The 24,686-nt window shown below is 51.5% G+C and overlaps 1 protein-coding gene across 1 annotated transcript; it reads left to right on the top strand.

Annotated features, from left to right (window-relative positions):
- The first annotated feature begins 398 nt into the window (after positions 1-398).
- TEDC2 (tubulin epsilon and delta complex 2) lies at positions 399-24,325 on the top strand. The gene is made up of 10 exons (XM_051777061.1): positions 399-744; positions 15,128-16,037; positions 16,187-16,236; positions 16,686-17,358; positions 18,765-18,818; positions 20,672-20,756; positions 21,089-21,197; positions 21,422-21,523; positions 21,941-22,152; positions 24,107-24,325. Exons 1-10 carry the CDS (start codon positions 399-401, stop codon positions 24,248-24,250), a joined length of 2,685 nt encoding a protein of 894 aa, XP_051633021.1. The 3' UTR covers positions 24,251-24,325.
- Positions 24,326-24,686: the final 361 nt, after the last annotated feature.

The following is a 24,686-nucleotide window of genomic DNA, read 5'->3' as shown; positions in this document are numbered from 1 at the left end:
GTCTTCCTAAACAATCAGCTACTCCAAGTGTAAAGGGAAAAAGGCAAGGGGAAAGAAAAAAAAAAATTAAAACGTGCTGCAAAGTCAGGAGATGTTTTGCAACTCCCGGGCTCCCGCGGCAGAGCCCTGCGCTCCCGACGGCCGCGGAGGAAGGGCAGGAAGGGGGAGAAGGGGGTAGAAGCCTCTCACTTGCTCCGCCGTCCCTCGGTGCCGGTACCGCCGGGGGAAGGCGCTCCGGCCGGGCCCAGGGCAGGAAAGGGGCGGTGGGGACGGAGGGGCGGCCCCGGGAGCCACCCCCGCCCGCCGCACGGCCCGGCCCGCCCCGCCCCGGGATGCTCGGCCCGCACGGACCCGCCCGGCCCGGAGCTCGGTCCCGCCGCCCCGGGGAGGGCTCCGGGATGCCATGGGAGCCGGTGCGTGTCCGCAGGCCCGGCCGGGGGTTCCTGCCCGGAGCGCTGGCAGCGGCGCTTACCGTGGCTCGGCCGGGTCGGGAACTCGTTGCTCCGTTGCGGTTTGTTCCCGAGTTCAACAAAACCGGTTTGAAATCGCTGTGCAAAGTGCCGGGAGCAGTAAAGCCCGCCGAGCCCGCCGGACGGCAAGGGGAGCGCTTGGAGCACCGGCAGCTACACCAGAGCCCCGAGCCACCCTCGAGCCCCCGCGAGTGCGGGCAGGGCAGGATGACGGACCCCGCGCCCCACACACAGCCCACGGGCAGGGTGACAGCCTCCCCCGGGCACGGGCAGGGTGACAGCCTCCCCCGGGCACGGACAGGGTGACAGCCTCCCCCGGGCACGGGCAGGGTGACAGCCCCACGCACTCCACCCGCTGGAAATCGTCCTGCTGCTTTTTTTAGTTCTTAAGTGGTTACGGTTCTAACCTCAGAGTCTGGTGGAATCTGCTAGAGCAGGATGGCTGGAGAAAGTGAAACGCTGTCCCAAGCCAGATGCTCATTTTAGGTCATGCGGACCCACCGTGCTGGCGAACAGAGACAGGATGCTGCAGGCAGCACATGTGCTGCTTCACAGGCTCCGATGTGGGATCTGAAGTGCATCAAAGCAATGTGCCAGACCCAGAGCTTTGATGGCTTGGGGATCCCTGCTCTCCTAAGAGAAACCAGAGAACCAAGGAGCCACGGTGCTTTGCCATCATTACAAACTCCTCTTTGAGGGCTGCTGCTCTTCCCTGTGTTCCCTCCATCCCTGCTGATCATTTCTCTTCCCCTCCACCACTTGCCCTGCTATCCACTGGTGATGCAGCTGGAGCTGGTAATGCTTCCCAGCTGGAGCCCCCAGCCCCTCTGCACCCCTCTGCCTGCTGTCTGGAGCACCTGCATACACAAACCCACCTCAGCCCCTCGTGGTGTTCACATGCACTGAGGCACAGGCAGGGCAGACAGCTCTGATGGGTTTGGGTGAGTGCCTTTGGGCACCTCTGTGTGCTGTGGCTGCACATCCCTGGGTGCCAGTGCCATGTGGATCAGACCCCTGCCACCACTGCATCCCTGCAGCTCAGTGCTGAACAACAGCGAGCTGCAGCTTGCTCTCAGTTCCTGCTGTGTTGCCCCAGACCAGTCTATGGCAATGCAGATGGAAGCAGGGTCAGGCCCTCTCTATGCAGCCCCCTCAGCCAGCCCAAAAACGGGCTTTGTCCAGTCATTGGGGCTAGATGGGGTTTTCTCAGCAGTGCTCAGCTGATGGGCACTGCAGGGTGGGCTGGGAACCAGGGGAAGGTAGGGACACAGTGCCTCCCTGGACAAAACAACAGGGTGTTGAGTCTGGGACATACTATATACATATATAGTTATATATATAATTATATAACATACTGTTAAATTCAGGCACTGAACAGCTCAAATTTGCCACGTTCTTCCCATTGGTATTTTGTGCACATCCCTCTGCCATGCTGCAGGGCCGTGGAGTGTTTAATTCCAGGGAAAAAATTCTAAGAACACTCAACCAGTGATGATGTGTATCATCAGCCTGTGCTGCCAGCCCAGGGTTTATGTGACTGCCTCTCATCAGCAATGCCCCTGACATGAGGCTTTGCCTGGTGATTTGGAGGTTAAGGCTTCTGGGATTTACCACTGGAGATAAATGAGCTGATGGGCAGCCCAAGGAGCATCCCTGAAAGCCTGTGTTAGCATTAATCTTTGGGCTGGGAATAGCAGGGCCTCATCTGTCTGTCGCCAAAACTGCATCATTCTCACACTTCATATTTGGCAAAACACGAACACACAAAGTAAACCATGTGATTTAGTTGGGGGAAAATATACTCTAGGACAAGGAAAGAGACACTGCAGGGAAACTGTCTGCTGAGAACAGCAAATGCATTTTTCTTTGTATGATTAAACAGAAAAAAACTCATGATAAGCCCACATCTGGCAGAGGACCTGCAGTATGAGCTGAGCTCCCAAGCCAAAACGCTCGAGGCGTGCTCTGGGTATGGAAGGGAAAACACTTTCCCCTCTCAGTCGAGAGCAGCCTTGATGCAGAACATCAGCTCCAAGAGAGGGCTTGGGGGGTGGAAGTGGCTCCTCGCTCAGGCTGAGCAGCTTCTCTGGAGAGACTGAGCCTGAGCCCTCAAACTGCACAGAGGGCAGGTCCTGACCCACACGGTGCTGTGCAGTCGATAGTCACTGGGTGTGATTGGAGGGGGGGCTGAAAGGCTTTGCTGGGTGCATTTCACAGCCCTTGGGACGTGCTGCTGCCTACCTGGAGCAGAGCAAACTGCAGGGGCTGCCCCTCTGGCCTGACTCTGCCCCAGGCTCTTCTGATGCTGCACAGCTGCTCTGGGGAGGAGCCCAGGAGGGGAATGGTAGCAGGGCACGGCTGCCCAGCCTGGACGTCCAAAATGTGTGTGTCCTGAAAGCCAAGCAATGCAGAGGCCTCAGGACAAGTGGAAGGAAGGCAGGAATGCTGATGGGCTTTTTGGCTTAATTGATTTTAGATTGCATCAAATATTGCTATTCAATAGGACCACAGAGATGCTTCAAGGGCTGGAGCCCCTCTGCTCTGGAGACAGGCTGGGAGAACTGGAGATGAGAAGGCTCTGGGGAGACCTGAGAGCCCCTTCCAGGGCCTGAAGGGGCTCCAAGAGAGCTGGAGAGGGACTTGGACAAGGGCCTGGAGGGAGGGGACAATGGGGAATGGCTTCCCACTGCCAGAGGGCAGGGTTAAATGGGATATTGGGAAGAAATTAATGTCTCTGAGGGTGGGGAGGCCCTGGCACAGGTTGGCTGTAGAAACTGTGGCTGCCCCTGGATCCCTGGAAGTGTCCAAGGCCAGGCTGGACAGGGCTTGGATTCAACTGGTCTTGTGGAAGGTGTCCCTGCCCATGGCAGGGGGGTTGGACTAGATGGTCTTTGATGTTCCTTCCAACCCAAACTATTCTATGATTCTATGATTGACCACTCTGCCTTAGCAGGGAGCAAAGGCTGCTGCAAGGACATGTCATGGTGCCATGAGCATCCTTCTCCCTGCAGGGACTGTGACCCTGCAGATGCTGCCCTGCCACTGACCCCAGTCTGGCCAGTCAGGGCCAACCCCTATGACATGTCCATGGAGGCTGGGGGGGCAGAAGGTCAGACCCCAGCCAGACCCCCCAGACCGTATTTGACCACAAATCAGATCTGACTGGGCTATGGATGGAGCCCAGCCAGGGGTCAGGTGAGTGGGTCCTCCTTGGAACAGCAAGCAGGTCTGCAGTCAGGGACAATCCTGTTGAGTTGAGGTGCTGCCCCAGGGAAGTCCATGAGGCTGAGAATCCTCACCCCACTGGGCGAGGGATTGCTCATTCTGGGTTACCCTTTGAAACCTCAAGAATTCTGAAATCAGGTAGCACCAATTCCATTGGACACCATAAATCTGTATTCAAAAGTTGATGAAGCTTAATTGGTTTAATAAATGCAGTTAGTCTGGTTTAACTGGTGTATAAAATAAATCTCATTTGAATACATTATTTGTCTCAATTTCATAAGCCTCCACGACACTCCACCATCACACTATTCCTATTTTAGATCACTTCTCCAGACAGTTGGACAAAGTGGCTCTTAATGTCCCTCCAGGCAGCTCTAAATCTGCTGTGGAACAGTGGGTTACCAGAAAAATGAGCTGTAATTAACACTGAAAGTCTTTCCCCTTCCAGTCCTCTATAAGCTTATGAAGGGCAACGATTCTGTGATTGCAGGGCAGCCTCATGGACAAGTCTTCTGGAAGATGTTGCTTTTTCAGGATCAAGACACCAGCTCTGCTTTAAAGCACCAGTCTGTGTGATGAGCTTGGCCAACAACACTGACATCAACACTGACACTGTGCACCCCCAAATCCTGCCTGGCAGTTCAGCTCCAAGAAACCTGGTGCATGTGCACTCCTGTTCATCGTGCTTCAAACACAGGTGCTATTAAACCCAGCCTGGGGTTGCAGATGAAACAATGACAAATCATCCCTTTTGATAGACCTACTTCACTTCTGGGACAGCTGCTGGGCCTTACCTTCTGCTCATCAGTGGCTGCAGCCTCCCTACAAGGCCTCCTTCCGAAAAACTGTGTTGATGTGTCTATAAAACATAAACCATGTTTATGTTTATGCTGTCTGTGGTTTGAGACCCAGCCACAGAACCTCGTCTAACTCCCCTCTTACTTCACAGGCTTCCATGTCCAGGACTTCATGCACAGCTAATGAGCTGGGTTTATAATGAAGGCAGCTCCTAATGAGCTGATACAAGATGCAGCAATGGATGATACTTGCTTTGAGAAGCACTGATCAAAGCCCTGTGCTTTCTGCTTGGAGAGTGTAATTAACGATTTCTGAAAAATCAAGTTCAGGTTGATTAAAAATGCCATCTGACAGCTCAAGAGTGTTAAGATGTCTTGTAATCTGCAGCACAGACTTGGGATAAACTCAACACTCCTCCTTCCCATGAAGAAGAAGGGCTTTTTTTTCATTTCCCAACAGCCTGCAACCTGTTGCCCAACCAAGCCTGGCACATGGTTTTGCAGGGGGATGGATCTGCCCCAGGAGGGCTTTCAGGGCTATGGGGCCATCCCTCCACATTTGAAGTTCTCATGCTGGCCTTGGCCCCACTCCCAGAGAGGTCTGGCACATCTGGTACATCCTCACATCTGGTGGGGATGGAGGGGTCTGATGCCAATAGCAGCAAGGTGCAGAGTCCTTGTAGTGGTTTGGGAGATTCCTGCCTCAGAGATGATGGAATGAGAGCTGCGGAATCCTCGTCAGTCTTGAATACAACCAAGTCTAGGCAGTTCTTTGGTCCTGATAATCTGTACTTCTTGCCAGGCCACAAACTCTCAGGCTGAGTCCAAGCTACTTGATTCCTGGGTTCACTTATGCATCTCCTCAACATGCAGGTGCTTAATCCTCCCTTTCTGGACTCCCACTTCACTTTGAGATCCTCCTGCTTAACTCTTCAGCCATGTGAGGTCTAGAACACACAAACTGACTCATTTGACCCCAAACCCAGGCACAGCCTGTGCAGTGAGTTTCCAACACAACACTGACACCTCCCATGCCTGGCAGGGGAGGGCACCACGGGAGAAAATCTCAAGCACCCAAAAGCATCACTGCATGCATCCGTTCTCCTGCCTCAGGGAAAGAACCATAGCTTTGGGACAGTTCCCTCTTGCCTTCAGCTCCTGCTAAAGCTGAATTCACCTGGCACGGAGAAAATTTTTTATTCCCAGTTTCTAATACCTCTCATCAGTATTTTTCCAGGTGGTTTCACTGTCAGGGGAACATCTCCCAGACCACATCACTACAGTCATAATCAGCCCTTATCTGCAGCTTTTGAATTTGAATGGAGGCCAGGGCCACTAAATGACTCCCTGTTGTAATGCCAGAACTACTTTGTCGCCTCAACTTCCAGAGAAAACTGAAAACAAAGGGGGTAAAACACATTCCTGGAATCTGATCTACTGAGTGGCATCTCTGCCCATGGCAGGTGATTGGAACAAGGTGATCTTTAAGGTCTCTTCCAACGAAAACAGTTCTGTGATTCCCTGATAAAGTACAGGTGGATGTACTGGGAGCAGCAGGGTCTTGGAGACCATCTCAGTCACCCCCTCAGCAGCTCTGCACTGATGCCTGTGCTCTCCTCACAGGAGCTGAACCAGACCTTCCTCATTCAGGCCAAGGCTGGGTTCAGCCCTTATAAAGACAAATACCCATTTCACAGGGAACTCACCTGTGTTTTCACAGCCAAGTGTGATACAGATCCAGTGCTGCCCACTGGAATAATGCTTCTGATTTAATATGATGGAAACAAGAGCTGTTCAAAGTTGCTATGATCTTCCAGAGTGTTGGGCATGACCAAACTGCCTGGGGAAATTAGGGTGCTGTGGAAGACAGTCTCCATGGCTGGCCCGTCTTAAAAAAGCTGACTTGTAAAAGCCATAGCTGCTGATTTCAAGACAGCACCTCTGATGGCTCTTAATCAGTCCTTGCTCCAAAGCACAGAGGAGCAACTTTTGCATCTGCAGGCTGATAGAGCTGCCTCCATGGAACCAATAACCACCCAATTTCTGTCTCTCCATGCACTCAGTGGAGATGCTATAGGAGTATGGAGCTGTTCAGGTCATGAAGAACTCCTGCTTTGGGCAGATGACATGGTATGAAAACAACAACCCTTCCAAGATGTTCCAGGTTCCCACCACTAATTTTTTTTTTCCTGAGATGAGGCATTAAAATGATGATACAAGAAAGGAATTTTTATTTCTGTAACATCAGAAAGAGCAGATAGGAACTTTTCTGAAAAGATCTGAGCTGGAACTCTGATAGTGCTGACCTTCCCCACAAGGCTGAGAAGTGGAAGGTCATTTAGCACAAATCTCACTAGTGAATACAAGGATGAGCTCTGAGCAGATGTGTGAGGGAGAAACTGAGTGTGAGACATGAGGAGGAATCCAAAGTCCTTCCAGAGATGACATGCACGTGTCTGCACATCCACACTGCTATATATGAAAGATTCTTGCTCCCTTTCAGCTGAATGTCCCCAGGGAGATGCAAAATGGACAGCTGAATTTGTAAGTGAACTTCAAGTGCCTTGAAAAACTCCGACTTACGTCTTAAATCAAGTTCAGGAGTAATGAAAAGGAGATTTCCAGTGCATGGAGATCTGCAGTAATTTTTGAATTCTTGAAGAGGAAGATGAAACTGAATAAAGGAAAACAACAAGCTCGATTCTGAGCTTGATTGCTGCCCACGGGGAGCAGGATGGAGCTCATCAAATGCTCTTACCTCTGCAATAGATGATGTGATGGCCTGGAGCTGAAAGGTCTTGTCTGAGACCGGCAGATGAAGATGACATTAATCTGAATTGATTAATCAAATCTTAATCTGGCAGTGATGTCTGCAGAAATTTAGATCCCTTCCTCCACCTGATGCAGTCTTTTCCATCATCAGCTTTCACATATAGTCTGACTTAATCAGTTTTGTGCAGAAGACTTTGAGACACAGTGTCAACCTCTTTAGTAAAATCTAAATATATTACTGCAACCTCTTCTAGCTTCAGTCACCACACCCCAGACTCAGAGCTGGCGTTTCCCTTCTCCTCTGGCTCCTAGTTATTAGCTACGCAGGGAAAATAATTAAGGAGCAGTGAGGAAAAGCAATTAGTAAAGCCATGGCTTATTGTCAGAGCCAGGTGGATTCTGACTCTGGATCTCTGTTTACATGGATACAGGAGTATCCAGAGGTTTTCCTTTCTCAGTCTATGCTCCAATTCAGTCAGCACTGAAGCAGATTTATTTGTACAGTTACTGCCAGCTCTCTCCTCTTTTGCACCTTGCACCACATTTTTTTCCAAACTTTTGAACTTTTACCCATTTTAATCTTCTGTACCACAGGAGAATGGACTGTGCACAGTCACACCAGGCCCTGCTCACCACAACACAGGCATCACCTCCCTCAGCAGGCAGCTCAGTGCCTGGGCGTTAACCAAAAAGGGCTCCTGCAGCAGCTCCCAGCTTGCCCAGTTGCTGGTTGTGGGCAGAGAAGGCTGTGGGGCCATGGTGAGATGCCCCTAGAGCTGGCAGGGGCAGTGGGATGTCTGGAGAGCCCACCTGTGCTCTCCTCCATCCCCTGCACAGACACTGGGCAAATATCCACTGCAAAACAACCCTCACTGTGCTGGCCCAAAACACACTGAGGAGGGAAATGTAGGTCCTGTCAATGTTAAAGGCTTGGTGTTCTTTTCTTCAGGTGGAAAACAGGCATTTGAGAATAGACCTAAATGTGCTTGGTGGAAGCTGTGCCTCTCTGAGCTACGGACACCCCTTGTTTGAACTTTCTCCAAGAAGCAGCCAACACCATTTTAGCTGTTATCCAGGAATATTATAGTGTAAGACAGAAAATAAGTCTGTTGTACACTTTACCAGCAACTCTGAGAGAAATCAGAAAAGGCCCCTGCTCCTCTCCATCCTCCACAGGGCTCCAGTTCAGAGTCAGCCCAAGCATGAGCTCGCTGCTGTCAGAGGCTCGTGGTCACATCCCAAGTGAGTCACTGGCGTGGCCCATGTTCCCACCACCCCCAGCCTTTGTGTTCCCTTCCAAGCTTCATGAACACATGAACACCACCATGGGCCAGAGGCTGCTGGCTGTGTGCTCTGTGAGGGACAGGGAATTCAGGGACACAAGTGTGATTACACCAAGCCCTGTCTCTACCCACAGCGAACAGCAGAAGCACGGGGTACCAGACACTACACAGTGTTATTTCCCTGGCAAACTGTGGGCAAGAGACCTCCTTCCCCACAGCTCAGATCTTTGCATTTCACTCCTGCTGGTGTTTTTTTCCCAGGAGTTTTGCTGATATCTTCTTTTTTTCTTTCCTTTTAACCCTTGTAATCTTTGGTATCCGCAGCCTCCAGTGAATGAGCCCAGAGTTCAGCCCTCATCCCCAGGAGCTGCACTTCCCAGGGAATTAACTGCTGCTGTGCAAACACTCAGAGCATCAAGAGATTGTGCAAATCTCACAGCCATGCTTGCCAGCAGGATTGGTTAAGGCAGGAGAGGCTCTGGTCAGTGGGTGTGTGCTCTTTGTCCCGCAGGTCTCCTCTTTTTCCCAACGTTCTGTCCTGTGAGAAGGTCAGGGCAGGGGTGGGGGGCAGGGAGGAGAAGGAAGGATCCCTCAGGTTTCCATTTGGCTGCATTTTCCCAGACTGTAAATCAGGTAGTGAGAAGCCTCAAGGGCAAAACAGCCCCATAAATACCTTAGTGTTATGAGGGCTTTCCACAAACAACTGGGCAAGGGCCTTCCCCTGTCCCACACCTCCGAGGGCATGGCTTTCATTTGGTGTGAACCAAGACCTCAGCCCAGGATCAGGATTTTGAAGATGTGCTAATGTGATGATCCTTAACACTTTCATTCCTCGGCTGTGGGATTAATCCACAGCTTGCCCTGTGGTTTATAAACTCCTGGCCTGGTTTTATGGGGACCTGCATGTGTTAAATGCATCATTTTCTACTGGGACATGGGAGGAAAGACCCTGTTACTGCAGCACATCAAACAAACCACTGGCAGTAACACAGCAGAGGCAGAACACTCCTGCACGTGGTGCTCACAGGGACTGGGTGATGAATTGCTGCAGATGTTTTCCAAACACCCTGGCCAAATCTCCAGATTCAAAGCCTTCCCTCTCCCCAGCTCTCACTCCACAGCCCAGCTGTCCTTGCTGAAACACCATTTTCCCCACAAACCACAGTATCTCACTTCCTTCCACCCACATGGCCAAGCAGGATCTCTTGAGAGCTGCCCTGGATTTACACAGCCTGAGCAGAGATCACCTCGGCCTCTGCCATTGGCAGAGATTCTTGTGGGACAGCAGATCCTCCCCTCCCTGCTCTGTGCTCCAGGGCTGAAGTCAGAGCCTCTGGAACAAGGTTCACAGAATCTTAGGGCATGCCAAGCTGGAAGGGACCCACAAGGACCATCAGTCCAACCCTCAGCCCTGCACAGGCCCATCCCCAACAGTCACCCCCTGTGCCCCAGAGGATCATCCAAACCCTCCTGGAGCTCTGGCAGCCTCGGGGCTGTGCCCACTGCCCTGGGGAGCCTGGGCAGTGCCCAACCAGCCTCTGGGGGAAGAACCTTTTCCTGAGATCCAACCTGAGCCTGCCCTGACACAGCTCCAGCTGTTCCCTGGGTGCTGTCCCTGGTCCCCACAGAGAAGAGGTCCTGTGAGTGTGTCCTGGTGAAGGAGCTGCAGCCACATCCAGCACAAGAGCTCCTGGAGCCTGAGGAAACACAGAGCAGGGAAAGCCAGCAGCCAGAGCCCTGCATTCCCCACACTGAGTTCTCTCCTAACTCAGACCCCAAGCTGGACACTCATGCCTCAGGAGACCACATTTAGAAAGACCTTCCCTTTTCTTCTGGATCTTCCTACCTCAAACCCAAGTATTCTGTCTTGTATGAAAGGACTTTTTAAATTTAACATTTAATATCTTGGTTCATTTTAACTGATGCAAAAACTTCTAGATAGATTTGAACAAAAATACCTATTTGTAATATACCTGCCTGGCTTATACACATTTCACTACATGCAGTTGCCCAAAATATATAATATGTTAATGCATACTTAAACTGAAACTCCACCCTATCTTTAGTATCATTAACACATATTTTATGTTAACATATTGTTGAAGCAATTTGATTTCAAACTCAGAGTCTCCAGCAGTTTTAATAGTTTTTCTGTTGGGACATCTAGGAGTGTCAGGGAATAAGCAGACTTCTCTTTGTAGCCTCAACAGAGAGAAAATTACACTTCTTATGTCTGCACATTGGTTCTGCTGCTGGAAGAAGAGGCATCCTGCCCTACCTGGAGCCTCTTTGCTCATCTAGTTCTCTAAATACTGCCTGCCCATCTTTCAAAACAGAAAGTAGGTAATTAATGTGTGCCAATTCTGATAGTCAGCAATATTAATACACATGTATGATTGTAATATAAAACAGTATACACTGATACTTTTTTGTTCTCTTTTCCAACTTGGATACACACTGTAGCCCCACCTATTTCATGGTTTCACAGAAGGGAGACTTCCACTGTCCTCTGTATTTAATTTCAATGAGGGCTGATCCAATGTAACATCCAGGGAGAGGGTGAGGATACAGAGTATTTCCCAGCAAGAGTGTCTATGCTCTCAGCATTTTCAGTGAACCAGTTTTGCAAAGCTGATGCAGCCTCAGGTTGTGCCAGGGGAGGTCTAGGTTGGATATTAGGAAAGATTTCTTCACTGGAAGGGTTGTCCAGCCCTAGCACGAGCTGCTCAGGGCAGTGGTGGAGTCCCCATCCCTGGAGGGGTCCAAAAACATGTGGATGTGGCACATGGGGACATGGTTTAGTGGTGGCCTTGGCAGTGTTGGGTTAATGGTTGGAGCCGATGATCTTAGAGGGCTTTTCCAACCTCAGTGATTTTATGATTCTATGATTTTATGAATTCAAGTAGCCTGTGGCCTGCAGCTTGGGAACCTGCTGCTGAACTCCTGGGAACCCCAGCAAGATCAGTGTGCCCACAGCACCCCAACACCCTGCACTGCCAGCTGAGCTGACAGAGTGCCACAGGACATCGTCTCTCCAGGACATGTCACACAGAAGCATGGAATCACAGGATGGTTTAGGTTGGAAGGGAGCATTAACATCATCTCATTCCAACCCCCTGCCATGGACAGGGACACCTTCTACTAAACCAGGTTGCTCAGGCTGTCCCTTCCTACCCCATCTTGCTGATAGCCCTGGGAATTCTGCAGGGATTTTGGCTGCAGCAAGATACAGGGTCTAGGAATCTATTTATAACCTGTATTTCCTACAGATTCATTTCCTGGAATCTTTGCTCCAAAGAAATGACAAGAAGAGCTGAAGATGGATCTTGGATATTTATGTATTTTTCCAGCAGCATAGCAACATCCTCAGGCTTACACTGGGAACACTGGGAGATTTTCCTCTTCCTTGACTCAAAAATGAATGGTTTGTACAGGACATTACCCCTGTGCTGGTTTGGGCTGAGGTAGAGTTAATTTTCTTCAGAGTAGCTGGTACAGGACTGTTTGGAATTGTGCTGCAAACAGAGCTGATAACCCAGGGATGTTTTGGTTACCACTGAGCCTCAAGGCCTCGGCTGCTCCTCACCCAGCACTGCCAGCGAGGGGGCTGGGGGTGCACGGGGAGATGGGAGGGGACACAGCCAGGACAGCTGATCCCAACAGGGGTATCCCAGACCATTTGGCATCATGCTCAGCATACAAAGCTGGGGGGAAGAAGAAGTTAGGGGTGGACATTCAGAGGGATGGTGTTTGCCCTCCCAAGTAACTGTTCATGTGACGGAGCCCAGCTGTTCTGGGGGTGGCTGAACACCTGCCTGCCCAGGAGAAAGGGGAATGAATTCCTTGCTTTGCTTTGCTTGTGTGGCTCTTGCATTCCCTGTTAAACTGCCTTTATCTCAATTCATAAGTTTTCTCACTTTTGCCCTTAATGATTCTCTTTCCCTCCCTCTGGGGAGGAGTGAACAGCTGAGGTCCAACCATGACATCCTGGTATATACAGGGAGAATTTTCCTGTGTCAGCTCAGCAAATACCACTGTTCTCCATGGGCAGCACATGGGAGAAGGAAGTTGATGTAATATAACATCAGAAAAAAGTGTGGGGAGGTTTATAAGTGATGAAGTTTATCTCCTGCTTCTTTTTATTTCCTGCTTGCTGTTCTTTGAAGTGTGATGCCTCCTTGCATTTTACCCTTGGGCTATGGACAGAGCTATCAAAGACACCCAGCAGGAGATCCCAGGGCCTGAAAGATTATTTTTATCAGCCTATGGGTACTGGACTCTCAGTAAAAAAGACATATGTATTGCAGAACATCACCTGATGTCAGCCTGAACAATGAGTGCTGACACTGTAACTTCTGCTACATCTCACCTATGCAAGATGCCTCTTCACTGCAGGTCCCAAAAATAAACTGTTGGCAGAGCTGTGACTACCAGCCACTGCCCCTTGGACATCACATGGGTATTTTAACCTATATATCTTTTGTAATTAAATCTTTAAGTAGTAATTTGCACCAGTTGAAAGGTTACTCAGCATGTGTGCCCTGTTGAGGTACCCAGCATTTCCTCAGCAAGCAATATCATGAGGTAGAAACACATTTAGACTCTGTTAGCTTAAAATCCAGTCCCTGGCACAAATGTCTCCTAGGCCAACTGGGCCAGAATAGGTCTGTACTGGGGCAGAGTCTCATTGCTACATTAACAGAATATGGCTCTTTGCTGCATTTGCCTCTTCTAGCACAAGCTGCTGTCAGTGAAGACACACACCTTGGCCTTTTTGCTCAGCTGGTTTGCCACATGATCTACTGGGAAGCCAACCACCCACAAGAGAATGTAGGAACTGTTTTACCCAGCAGCTGCCCTGTTGCAAGACTCCTCAGAAGGTGAGGCAGCAGGAACCCATCACAGAGGTGTGGAGGGAGTGGGATAGGGGTGTGGGAGCAGCTGGGCTGTGATGCCCAGTGTCAGTGTCGCACCTTCTGAGCCCTGGGTGTCAGCAGTGGAGTGGGTTTATCTCTGTCAGGAAGTTTCTGCTAATTATCACCTCACCCCAGCACCTCTGCCATGGTTTCACCCCGTGGTTTAACCACCTCTTGCTGCAGCTGGAAGGGGCAGGTAGAGCCTCGCCCTCCCCACCTCCTGCCATGCTGCCACTCCTAATTTTGTGATGGCAGCAGCATTTGCCTCACCCTGATCTTAATTCCAAGCCAACAAGCAGACAATCACCCATCCTTCTTCCCAGCAAGGTGCAGACCAACAACAAAGGACTCGTATAAAGCTTTCTTGTCCTTTAGTAGGAATCTTATTGCCTGCTAAAGCCAGAGGCTCAGGAGGGGTTGCACGCCTGGTTCATCTTCAATACAAAGGGGGTTTCAATACATTGGGGTTTGGGGGTAATTTTCAGCACTTCTAAACCACAGAGACTTAATGCAAAAGGTAGTGGTGTCAGTAGTGCTGTTCCAGCCCCAGGTGACTTTCCCAGATTACAGCAGCCTGATGCCTTTTTTGGTTGTTTTTAATTACTTAAATGTCAACAGCATGCAGGTGTCTGAGGAGCTGTGCCCCCCTGAGCAATGCTGGTGGCTCCAGGAGCTGTGATGGGACTTCATCTCTCAGCCAGTCCCAGCTGCAGGAATCAACCTGCCCTGGGTGCAGCTTTGGGAGCCACAATATGAGAAGGATCTGAAGGTATTGGAAAAAAGGAGGATGATGAAGAGTCTAGAGAGGAAGCCGTATGAGGAGCAGCTGAAGTCACTTGGCTTGTTCAGCTGAAGAAGAGGAGACTGAAGTCAGACTTCATCAGGGCCTGCAGCTTCTTCAGGAAGGGCAGTGGAGGGGCAGCTCTGATCTCTGCTCTGTGTGACCAGTGACAGGACCCTAAGGAATGGCTGGAGCTGTGTCAGGGGAGGGCTAAGTTTGATATTAGGAAAAGGTTCTTCCCCCAGAGGGTGGTTGGGCACTGAACGGGCTCCCCAGGGCAGTGGGCACAGCACCAAGGCTGCCAGAGCTCAAGGAATGTTTGGACAACACTCTAAGGCACAGAGTGAGATTGTTAGGTGTCCTGGGCAGGGTCAGGAGTTAGACTTGATGATCCCTGTGCATCCCTTCCAACATAGAATATTCCATGATTCTAGAGAAGCAGCTGTGTGTAAACGAGCTCTTTTTGTCCCACTGCTGCTCCCCAAGGTCTCACAGCATTGCAGCTCATGATTTTGCTGATTAAACTACTTTCTGTGTGTCTGATACCCCCTGTCAGCCCTGCTGAGCCTGCTCAGCCCTGGAAGAGCCAGCTGGGCTCTATCTTGGTCCATGCCTCAGAAGCAGAACTGTTCACAGTGTTCTGACAGTGAACTCACACATAGTTGCAAGAATGGGGCAAGATGGGGCCAACTTTGTAATATTTTATAGGTTTTTTTAAAGCCCTGTCTCCATGTGTTGCCTGTAATTCTGAACTTTTTCTCTTTAGAAGAATGGCTGCAGAGAATCGCAGGCATCTCAACCTGAAGATTCAGCCCTCGAAAGCAAAGAACCACTTCTTTCCTTCTTTATAAACTTCTGTTAACTTTCATTGTGCTGTGCAAAGCGGAGGAGTGGATTCCTGCTGCTCGGCTGCCCGGAACAGGCATCGCCGAGTGCCAGCTATGGGCACTTTTGGGGAACTGCAGGACTTCGCAGCAATATTCCTGTCGGGATCCCAGCGGTACCAACAGGCAGCTCTCACAGCCGCAGGACAGGGCAGATTCCTCCATCAAAAAAACCACAAATCTGCCTCTCTGCCGATGCAAACCCCCGGGCAGGCACAGCGACCTCCGGCCGGGCTGTCCCGGGATCCCCCCGGCCGGGCTGTCCCGGGATCCCCCCGGCCGGGCTGTCCCGGGATCCCGCGGGCAGGCACAGCGATCCCCGGCCGGGCTGTCCCGGGATCCCCGGCCGGGCTGTCCCGGGATCCCCCGGCCGGGCTGTCCCGGGATCCCCCGGCCGGGCTGTCCCGGGATCCCCCGGCCGGGCTGTCCCGGGATCCCCCGGCCGGGCTGTCCCGGGATCCCCCGGCCGGGCTGTCCCGGGATCCCCCGGCCGGGCTGTCCCGGGATCCCCCGGCCGGGCTGTCCCGGGATCCCGCGCTCCCTCCCCGCTGCCGGGGCCGCTCCCGCCCTTGGCCGCGCGCGGGCCTCGCCCCGCCCTCCCCGCAGGTCCTGGCAGGGCCGTAGGGAGGCAGCGCGGGCGGAGCGGCGGGAGCGGGCAGGACCCGGCCGGGACGATGCTGCCCGCGGGCCGCGGCGGGCGGTGAGCGGGGGCCGGGGGAAGCGGGGGCGCCGGGCCGGGCCGGGCCGGGCCGGGTCCGGGTCCGGGGCTGGGTCCGGTCCGGGCCCCGCTGAGCGCGCTGGGCCCCGCAGGGCGGCGGCGGCGCTGAGGGCGGCGCTGGGCGCGGGCGCGGAGCGGCGGCGGGAGCTGGAGCGGCGGGCGGAGCGGGGCCGGGCGCTGCTGCGGCCGTGGTGAGTGCGGGGCGGCCCCGGGCACACCCTGCGGCCCCGGGCACACCCTGCGGCCCCGGGCACACCCCTCGGCCCCCGCGCCTGGTCCCGCGGCCGCGGGGCCGGGTCGCGGTGCACATCGCCGGCCCCGGCGCTGTTTGTTCCCCCAGGGGCGGCGAGGAAGAGGAGCAGCCGCAGCCCGGCTCCGGCGCTGGACACGGTGAGCGCTTCCCCCGGCCCGAGGGCCCCTCGGGTCACACCGGGGCTGAGCCGGGTTCGGTGTTAGGAGCCGTTCCACTTTTCTGCGACTTAACCCCCCTCTGCCTTTTCCCTCCCACTTTCCTCCTTGGAGTTAGCTTGGAGTCGCGCCTCGGTAATCCAGGTCAGTGGTGAAGTGTCTCTAGGCCTGACCCAGGTGTGGGGTTGTCACTTGCTGAGGTTGGTTCTGCAGAACTCTCCTCTGTGGCTCACACCCATCCTGTGTTCAGGGCTTCCTGCAGCCTGCCTGCATCCTCTGTGCACTGGCTGCTCCCACAGCCAAAAAAAATACCCCCTGCACCATTCATCGTTTCTGGTTTCCTTCTGTAGTACATGGCAAAGCAGATTAGTGAAGAGACAGATGGGCAAGATCCAGGGTTGGACTTTCTGACGTGTCGTCTCCTCTTGCAGAGAACAGGCCTTCACCCAAGGAGCTGGAGGAGCTGGAACTGCTGAACAGGGCCTTAGAGAAGGCACTGAAAGTCAGGAAAAGCATTTTGAAAAGTCCATTAGAGGCCCCGGGAGCTACAGGAAAGAAATTGGCAGGTGAGGGACCTGCTGCCAGGGAGGCTGAAGAGCAGCAGGTGCCTGTACCTGTTGAGGATGTTCCTGAGAGCACAAAGGTGGGAACTGGAAGCAAAAAGCCTGGCTCTTCAAAGAAGCCCTCTGCATACCAGCTAAGAGCCCCTTATAGGACTGACCCAGATGTGAAGAAACCACAAAGGAAAGCCCCAGCCAGATGTGTTTCTCAAGGTCCCAGGACATCTGGGAAGAGCTCCTCAAAAGGGGTGGCTTCGAAACAAAGAGGGAGTCAGAGGACAGCAACTGGCAGTGCCACAGAGGTCTGTGCTCCAGCTGAACCCCAAAAGACACTTGGCTCGTCCAAATCTGCCCCAAATGAGCAGCAAAGTTTTTCTGTGGGGGATTCAGCTGGGGGAAAGAACTCAATAGCTGCTGGCCAGGAGTTATTTGATGCAGGGAAGAAAAGTTGTGGTTTCCTGGGAGAGTCCAGCAAAAAGGAGGACACTGCAGGTGCATCAGGAAGGAGCCTCTCACCTGGGACAGGCATCCTGTGGGAAAAGGGGTGAGTGTGGGAGGTGGGCACCTCTCTTCGTGTTCCACTTGACACTCAGAGGCACATCTCCAAACCCTGCTGGCTGCTGCTGCTCCTTGGGGCCCCAGCCTGCTTTCACTGTCCTCCCATCCCTCTCAAGAGGAAGCATCCTGTACAGTTTAAAAGCCTTTACTGTGGTTGAGCAAGTGGTTTTAATTTAAAGGGCTTCTTCTTGGATGGCTGGGACTTTGAAAGCCTTTCAATTAAGACTGTTGGTATTTCATAGTCCCCTGTGACTGTTATGGAAAGCTGTCTCTGTAGAGCTTTCTTGAGCCTTGGTTTTCCTCTGAGTGCACTTTCTATTATAGCATATTGATTTTTTTATTTGTTCTCTTTTTACACGGTGATAATACATAATGCATGAATTTGCACTCTCTCTAAAGCAGGTGCCCAATGCTGTTGGCAGTGATGGCATCTGGGTTAACCTGTAAGACTCTGCCCATGTAACTACACAAATCAGGATGGACTAGAATGCAGTTGTTTCAAGTGTTTGGTATGGGAAGGATTATGACGTGGATGTTACTGAGATTCTCTGTGGAAAAGTGGCAAAATAATACTTGGAATGTTGGCTTTGCATTCAGGCCACTCTGTCTTGTTTAAAGAATTTCTTTTCTGTGTACTGTTTGCTTTAAAGACACAGTGAAGGTCAGCTCTGATGTCCCAGGAAAATTTTGAGGAATACCTCTCAGCTACCACAACCCAGACTGTTGTGTTTGTGCAGGAAGGAAATTATCCCTGTTCACTGGCATTGGAAGGGACACAGGACACTGAGTGACAGTTGCTGGGGGAACAGGGATCTGGATTCAAATGTTTGTGTACTTAAAATCTCAACTGTGGCCTTGGGTTCCTAGTCTGCATGTGACTAATAACTGCCAACCCATTTGTTTTTGTAGTTACAACTTGAGGATTATTTTACTTCGGGGTTAAGAACCATATTCCAATGGAAGCTGGAATGTCCCTTTCCCATTTCTTTGAGTGTGATGTGGTGCTAAGCAAAGCTGCCTTGTCCTGCTCAGGTAGAGCAGCAGGGTTGGGCAGACCAGCTTCCCTGAACAAGTTGTTTCCATGCCTGTTCTCGGCCGTGCCAGGGCTTTGCTCCCAGCTTCCCACCTTGGATGAGCCTCTGACAGCTGGTGGCAGGATGCAGGAGCTCCTGCAGGTCAGCTCAGTGATGTCTGTAGAAATTAGAGAGGAGCCTGAGCCTCCTTCCTTGAGGACAAGCTGGAGGCAGTGGTGGATTCAGTCTCCAGGGTTGCTGACATCTCCCATTGCAGCTAAATTAATTCCAGATTTTGACAAAATATCATTTTCCCTGTTGGAAGACAAGGCTCAACTGCTCTCTGGCAGCCAGGATTGATCCTTCTCCTGTTTTGCAGATGCCAGCTGAAGCTCCCCCTTCCCTACAGGATAGCCTATTCCAGGAACTCCAGGTAAGCCCAGTCTGACTAGTGCAGTCCCTCTGCTCAAGGGCTGTGAGGAGGGGCCGGGTAGGGGGCCGTGGCTGGTGGTGGTTCCTGGGCAGGCAGTGACCCCGTGGGGTGTGGGGCTGAACTGGGAGCAGGAGGAGTGCTCTGCAATGCTCTTGCTGAGGATGTGTGTGCTCATGTTATTCTAGCTGCTAGAATTTATTTTCAGAGTGCTAATTACTCTTGCTCACTGAGTCATGAAGGAACTTTATTTGTGGGTTTAACAGTGCAGCAGAAGCCTCTGCTGGTAGCAGACACCTGTTGGAGGCAGGAGACCCTGTGGGGTGGGTACCTCTGTACCCTATCCACTGAACAATTCCCAAACCAGCCGTGCCCTGCCCTGCTGGGGCACCTCTGGAAGCACCACAGCTGTGTGTGTTTGAGGCTGTTCCTGCTGTTCAGCTCGTACAGAGAGCCAACTCCAGAGTTCCTGCAGTGAGGGTGCAGGTGGTTGGGTTTCTGGTGAGCTCAGTGCTCTGGTGCATTCTCCAGTCTTCTGGAAGGGTTTCCCACATTTACTCTGAGAAATCTTGCCATAATTCAGCAGATTTCTCATTATGTGCTTAATTCAGATGTTAAGCTTAAACCCTGTCTTAACTCTAACTATAGCCCCTTGTGCTGCCCTCAAGAATTTCTCCTCCTCTTGGGAACTGTCATTTATCAGCCACCAGTTTGTTAGTTGCCCTTCAGCAAGTTGTAAAGACTTTATTCCCTTAATTTTCACTTGTAAATTGAGCCTTTCAGCATTCTAATCGCTCTGGTGTAATTTTATACTTTTCACTATTGCTTTCAACTCAGTGACAGATTGAGAATAACCTTTGCACTAAAGAACCCTTGTAGAGGGAATGCATCTTGCCTGGGAACTTCTGTTCTCTCCTGTTCCATTAATCTTGCCACTTCTTTGCATAATGTATTTCTGAAATCTGCAGTTCCTAACATGATTTAAAAGACACATGCACATGAGTTAGACAGTCAGGCACTGCAGAACTATTTTAAGCTTCCTCCTGATGGCTCTCACTGCAGCAGATTTTGGGAGATTGGCTTTTTAAACCAGTTCTTAAGTAAAGGATATTATGGGGACTGTGTATCCATGGGGATGGTGAACTCTGTAAGTGAAATGCATCTCTCTGGTGATGCTGCTATTTGTGTAGTGCTTTATTTAAAAAACTGGACTCTGGTGTGAACTCCTGGCCAGCTTCCTCATGATACTGTCCTTTAGCCTGTGTCTTGCATCCCTGATGCTGACACACTGCTGGCATACTGCCTGCCAAACACAGCATTTTGTCCCCCCAAAAAAGGATTAAAGGAGAATCTTGAGGAAGTTTGGCATGTGAAGGAATTGGGGTGAGAGTTTGTCCTGTCTGCTCTTCTTTTTGTGCACCTTTACTAACAGAACAACTGTGCAGAAATGCAGATGACTTGCTCCTAAGAAAGGAAGGGAAGATTTGGTGTTTCCTATGGGACATGAACATAGGGCAATACAACAGAATTAGGGATGTACTGCAAGTTCACATTCTGCTTCTGGAAATATGCTGTCTGTCTTCTGATGGCTGTAAATCCTTCCCTTTAAAACAAGTGGAGAGGGGAACAGGTGTTTTGCAGTGTCTAATGCTTTCTGCAGGGTGTCCTTGCTGATCTAATACCAGCTGTGGGAATGAGTTGGGAATGGTTAGTAAATAACCTGTGAGAGAGGGGGGTGATGGAGACGCTTGTAATTAAAGCACTGATGTGTCACACTGGTGTGTCACGGCTCAGTGTGAACACTGTCTGGTACAAAGGAGTGTAACTTCCACCTCCTGCCCCTTTGGAATTTTCAGGGCATGGGAGAAATGTCATCTGTGCCAAACAAGTGCAGATGCAGCAGCTGCAAGGGCCCGTTTTATGGAGAGGATCCAGACAACTGTATCCTTTCCCAGCAGGCTCCGGGTACAGTTGCTCCACAGTGAGCTCCCAGCTGGAGAGAGTAATGCCTCCAATACCAGCACTTCAAGCTGGCTCTCTGGGAAGTGGGGTTTTTCATAGTACAGCTCTTGAGCACTTACAAAACTCTTGATCCAGCCAAACATGGCTACAAGGCAAACATGCCCTACACAGCTGTGCTGTGCTGTCCTCAGCTTCCCCCTGCAATGCCACTTCCTGGGCTGTTCCCTCTGTCCCTGCTCCCAGCTGGCCTGGCCAGGGATGCTGCACTCAGCTGGTGGTGTGGAACTTTCCTTAAGCTGCTGCTGTTTGAGTTTTGTTCACCGAAGGCAGACTTCAGTCCTGCAGAGATAGAGGAGGAATTGAGGGTCCTCCAGGATGTCTCCTCCCATCTGAGGCAGTATGTGGAAGCTGAGACTGCAGGTAAGAAGGAAAAAAGGGGGTGGAGGGGCAGAAGGTGGAATAAGGATGGTCTGGACTCCAGTTCCATCTGTTTTGTGTCCTTGCCATGTGCTGGACTTGAGGACAGGAGCTTTGCCTGCCTAAAATGAGGGCTGGTGAACCCAACGCTGCTCTGGAAACTGGTGTCTGGGGAGGAAGGTTCCAGTATGCTCATGCCTGCTGGGTTTCCTCTGCTTCTCTTGTAGACCCTCCCACTCTACAAAGGGAGTATGAAAGCCTTTTGACCTTGGAGGGTTTGCAAACCACAGTTGCTCAGTGCCTGCAGAAGCTGCAGCTTCTTCGAGCAGGTGAGTCAGTCCCCGTGTTTGTGGTCAGGTGTGAATGTGCTGGAACAGTGGTTTTCCATCTGTGCAGGACACTGTGGACAAGGTAATTTTTCTCCTGGTTATCCTTAATGGTAATGGAGCACATGAAATTGTCTGGTGGCAAACAAAGCCATGGTATCTGTGTGCCACGCCTCTGTGTTCAGGAGAGGCTTGGAGCTTTTAACTGCTGCAGTTCAGGAGGGCTGGGGAAGGAGCTGCTGGGGACACTGGATGCCATAGCTTAGGATGTCCTGATTGTGCCATGTGTGAGGAGCTTACCCTGAATAATACACTGTCATTAGTCATTCATTTCTGGGAACAGTAAGTAGATCATAAATTCTGCAAGTACAGATTTAACTTGTGTGGTTTTGTCTCCTGCCTGTTCTTGCCCCCTGGCAGCTCTGGAGTCCCAGCTGAGGCTGCGCCCAGACTGCACTGGGGATGTGGGAAGCTGCTCCCCAGCCTGTGTCCCTGCCAGGGGACAGATATGTGACACTGCAGGAGTGCTGGCTCTGCCTCTCCTGTGTTACTCCAGCTTCCAGGAGCTGAGGGACCTGTTTGCCTTGAAGCTGCAAGTGTCAATGCTGCACCAAGAGATTGCCCTACAAAAGGTGAGTCTGGGAAAGTGTTAATGCTCCTGGAGCAGGGAAAGGAAAGGGCAGTTGTGGGGCACCAACTGCTGGATGGGGTCTTGATGGGGAGCAGCAGCACAGCAAGCTTCCCCAGTCGTGTTTCTGTGTTTATGCCTCACGTCCAAGTCCCCTCAGTGCCTTGCTGTCTTTGTAGGTGAATGGAACTGACTGTTTTTTGTTAGAGCCGGAGCAGAGGCCTTTATGTGTCTGACCCTCTCCTGATAAGGTTTTATTTAGCTGTTCTGAAAGAATTTGGCAGTGGAGGATGTTGGTAATGCCTGAAGGCCCCTTTTGTCAGCCCTTCACAGTCCCACGAGGGCACCCACTGTGTCATTCTCTCCTGTGTGACCTCCAGCTAGTGAACTCCTCTGCTCTCTCTTCCTTTCCTTTTAAACCTCAAACCACTGTGCTGCTAATCTTGATTTGACCATTCTGAGCCTGTGAGAGCAGGGTAGGAGGTGTCAGCTTCTTCAGCAGCCCGAGCAGAGAGCTTGCTGCACAGAGATTACTTGTTCTTCTCAACCAGCAGCAAAGGGCAGAGAAGATCTATGAAATCACATCCACTGTTGACCTGAATGATAGAGCCTTTGGAAAAGTAATTTTTTCTAAGCCACAGAGGAGTTATTAATAACTGGCTGCACTCCTCCCTCTGGCTGAAGATAGATTGCTGCCTGTCCTCAAATGGGACTTCAGCATTATAGTCCTGAATTATGGATTGTGAAGGTTTTGGGTTCTTTATCTGCCCAAAATGAAGTGATGACCAAAGCCACATTCCTGCTGCTCTGTGACTGACTCAGTTTCCTCTGCACATGTATCCAAATAGGTGTTTTGTGGTAGATGAGCTCTGAGGGTCTGAAGCAGCTCTGCAGGGTGAAAATAAGTGAAATTGTTGGAACAGGTGAAATTAGTGGATGTGATACAAGATAAATATCCTGGGAAAGGATGTACCTATTTCTGGACCAAGCCTGTCCATTGCCTTTCCATGGAGGAATGCCAAGTATCACAGAGACTCCTGGTAGCTCTTAGACTCTCTTTGGTGGTGAAGGTCTGTTTCCTCTGTTCTTACACATCAGGAGCAGAGCAGATGGATGGAAAAGAGAAGGATATCTCTCTTAGGAAGTAAAGCAGGGCAGCATTCTTTCATGTGCAGCTTTCCCCTTAGGTAGCTTTCGTGTCTGTAGAGACTTCCCAAAGATTACCAACTGTGTCCTGCTTCCCTGTCCTTGTGCAGACATATGTGGAGCAGTATGAAAATCCCAGAGGAGGTCTGCCTGAGCATTAATTCAAGAGTGGGGCACCAAAGGCCAGCTTCTGTCCTTTGATTGGAAGTGACCTGTGCTTGAGTTGTCTCTCACAGTCCTAGTCCCAGAGCTGATGATGCTGCATCAGGGTGGTGTTGGACCTGAGCTGAGGTGGGCTGAGATCCTGAGCTAGGCTTAATGGACCAAAGACCAGGGCAGGGAATGTTGGCAGCTCTAGCAGCCCCTGTAGCCCGTTTGGGCTGGAGTTGGCCACTCACCCATCTGTCCTGGATTAGCTGGGAGGTGACAGGAACAGTCCTGAGTGCTTGAACTTACTGCTGGGTGAGTGAGCACTTCACTGTGTGGCTGCAGAGCTCCTGAGCCAACCCCAGCTTTAACTTCTTGCAGGGTATGATCTCATCCCAGTGCTGGGCCTTCCCTGTGGCAGAGGAGCAGCGTCTCCACTTACCTCACTGCTCTGGGAACACGGTGGCTGCTAGTGTAGCTCATGAGCAGAGGATGAACAACTCTGCCTTTGTTAAATATGACAAAAGAAAGTATCTGTCAATCAATGAGCACGTTATTAGTCATACTGCTCTGATTAGATTTCACTTGTTATGCAGCCACTTTGCTTCAAGGAGTCCTGGCAATGTGTGCTGGCTCTGGTGACGTGTCCCCCTTGTCCTGCCCAGGTGCTGATGGCAGAGCTGCTGCCTGTCCTGGAGCCCAGCCCGTGCCCGGAGGGCTCTGCCCGGCTCTTCCGTGCCATCCACACCCAGCTCTGCCAGGGGGGCAGGAGCTTCCCTGTGCTGGTGAGGGATGAGCTGGGGGACTGAGCAGGGGAGCCTCCTGCTAGTCCTTCACACACACAGACAATTCTGAGCAATAAATCTTTTCTGTGAACTTCTTTACTCTGCCTGTTTGTTCAGCTAAAGTCCAGGGGGTTGTTTTTGTTATGGTTTTTTTTTCTTAATTTTTGTTGGGTTTTGTTTCTTCTTTTCTGTCAGGAGGGTTGGAGCCCCTCTGCTCTGGAGCCAGGCTGGGAGAGCTGGGGGTGTTCAGCCTGGAGAAGAGGAACAGAAGGCTCCAGGGAGACCTTAGAGCCCCTTCCAGGGCCTAAAGGGGCTCCAGGAGAGCTGGAGATAGACTTTGGACGAGGACCTGGAGGGACAGGACAAGGGGGAATGGCTTCCCACTGCCAGAGGGCAGGGTTAGGTGGGATATTGGGAAGAAATTCTTCCTGGTGTGGGTGGGGAGGCCCTGGCACAGGTT

The sequence above is a fragment of the Manacus candei genome, unplaced genomic scaffold, assembly GCF_025592945.1.
Source record: "Manacus candei isolate 608988 ecotype Guabito, Panama unplaced genomic scaffold, ASM2559294v1 h1tg000002l, whole genome shotgun sequence".
Lineage (NCBI taxonomy): Eukaryota > Metazoa > Chordata > Aves > Passeriformes > Pipridae > Manacus > Manacus candei.
The sequence above is the reverse complement of the archived record's forward strand: the minus strand, read 5'-3'. Positions and strand labels throughout refer to the sequence as shown.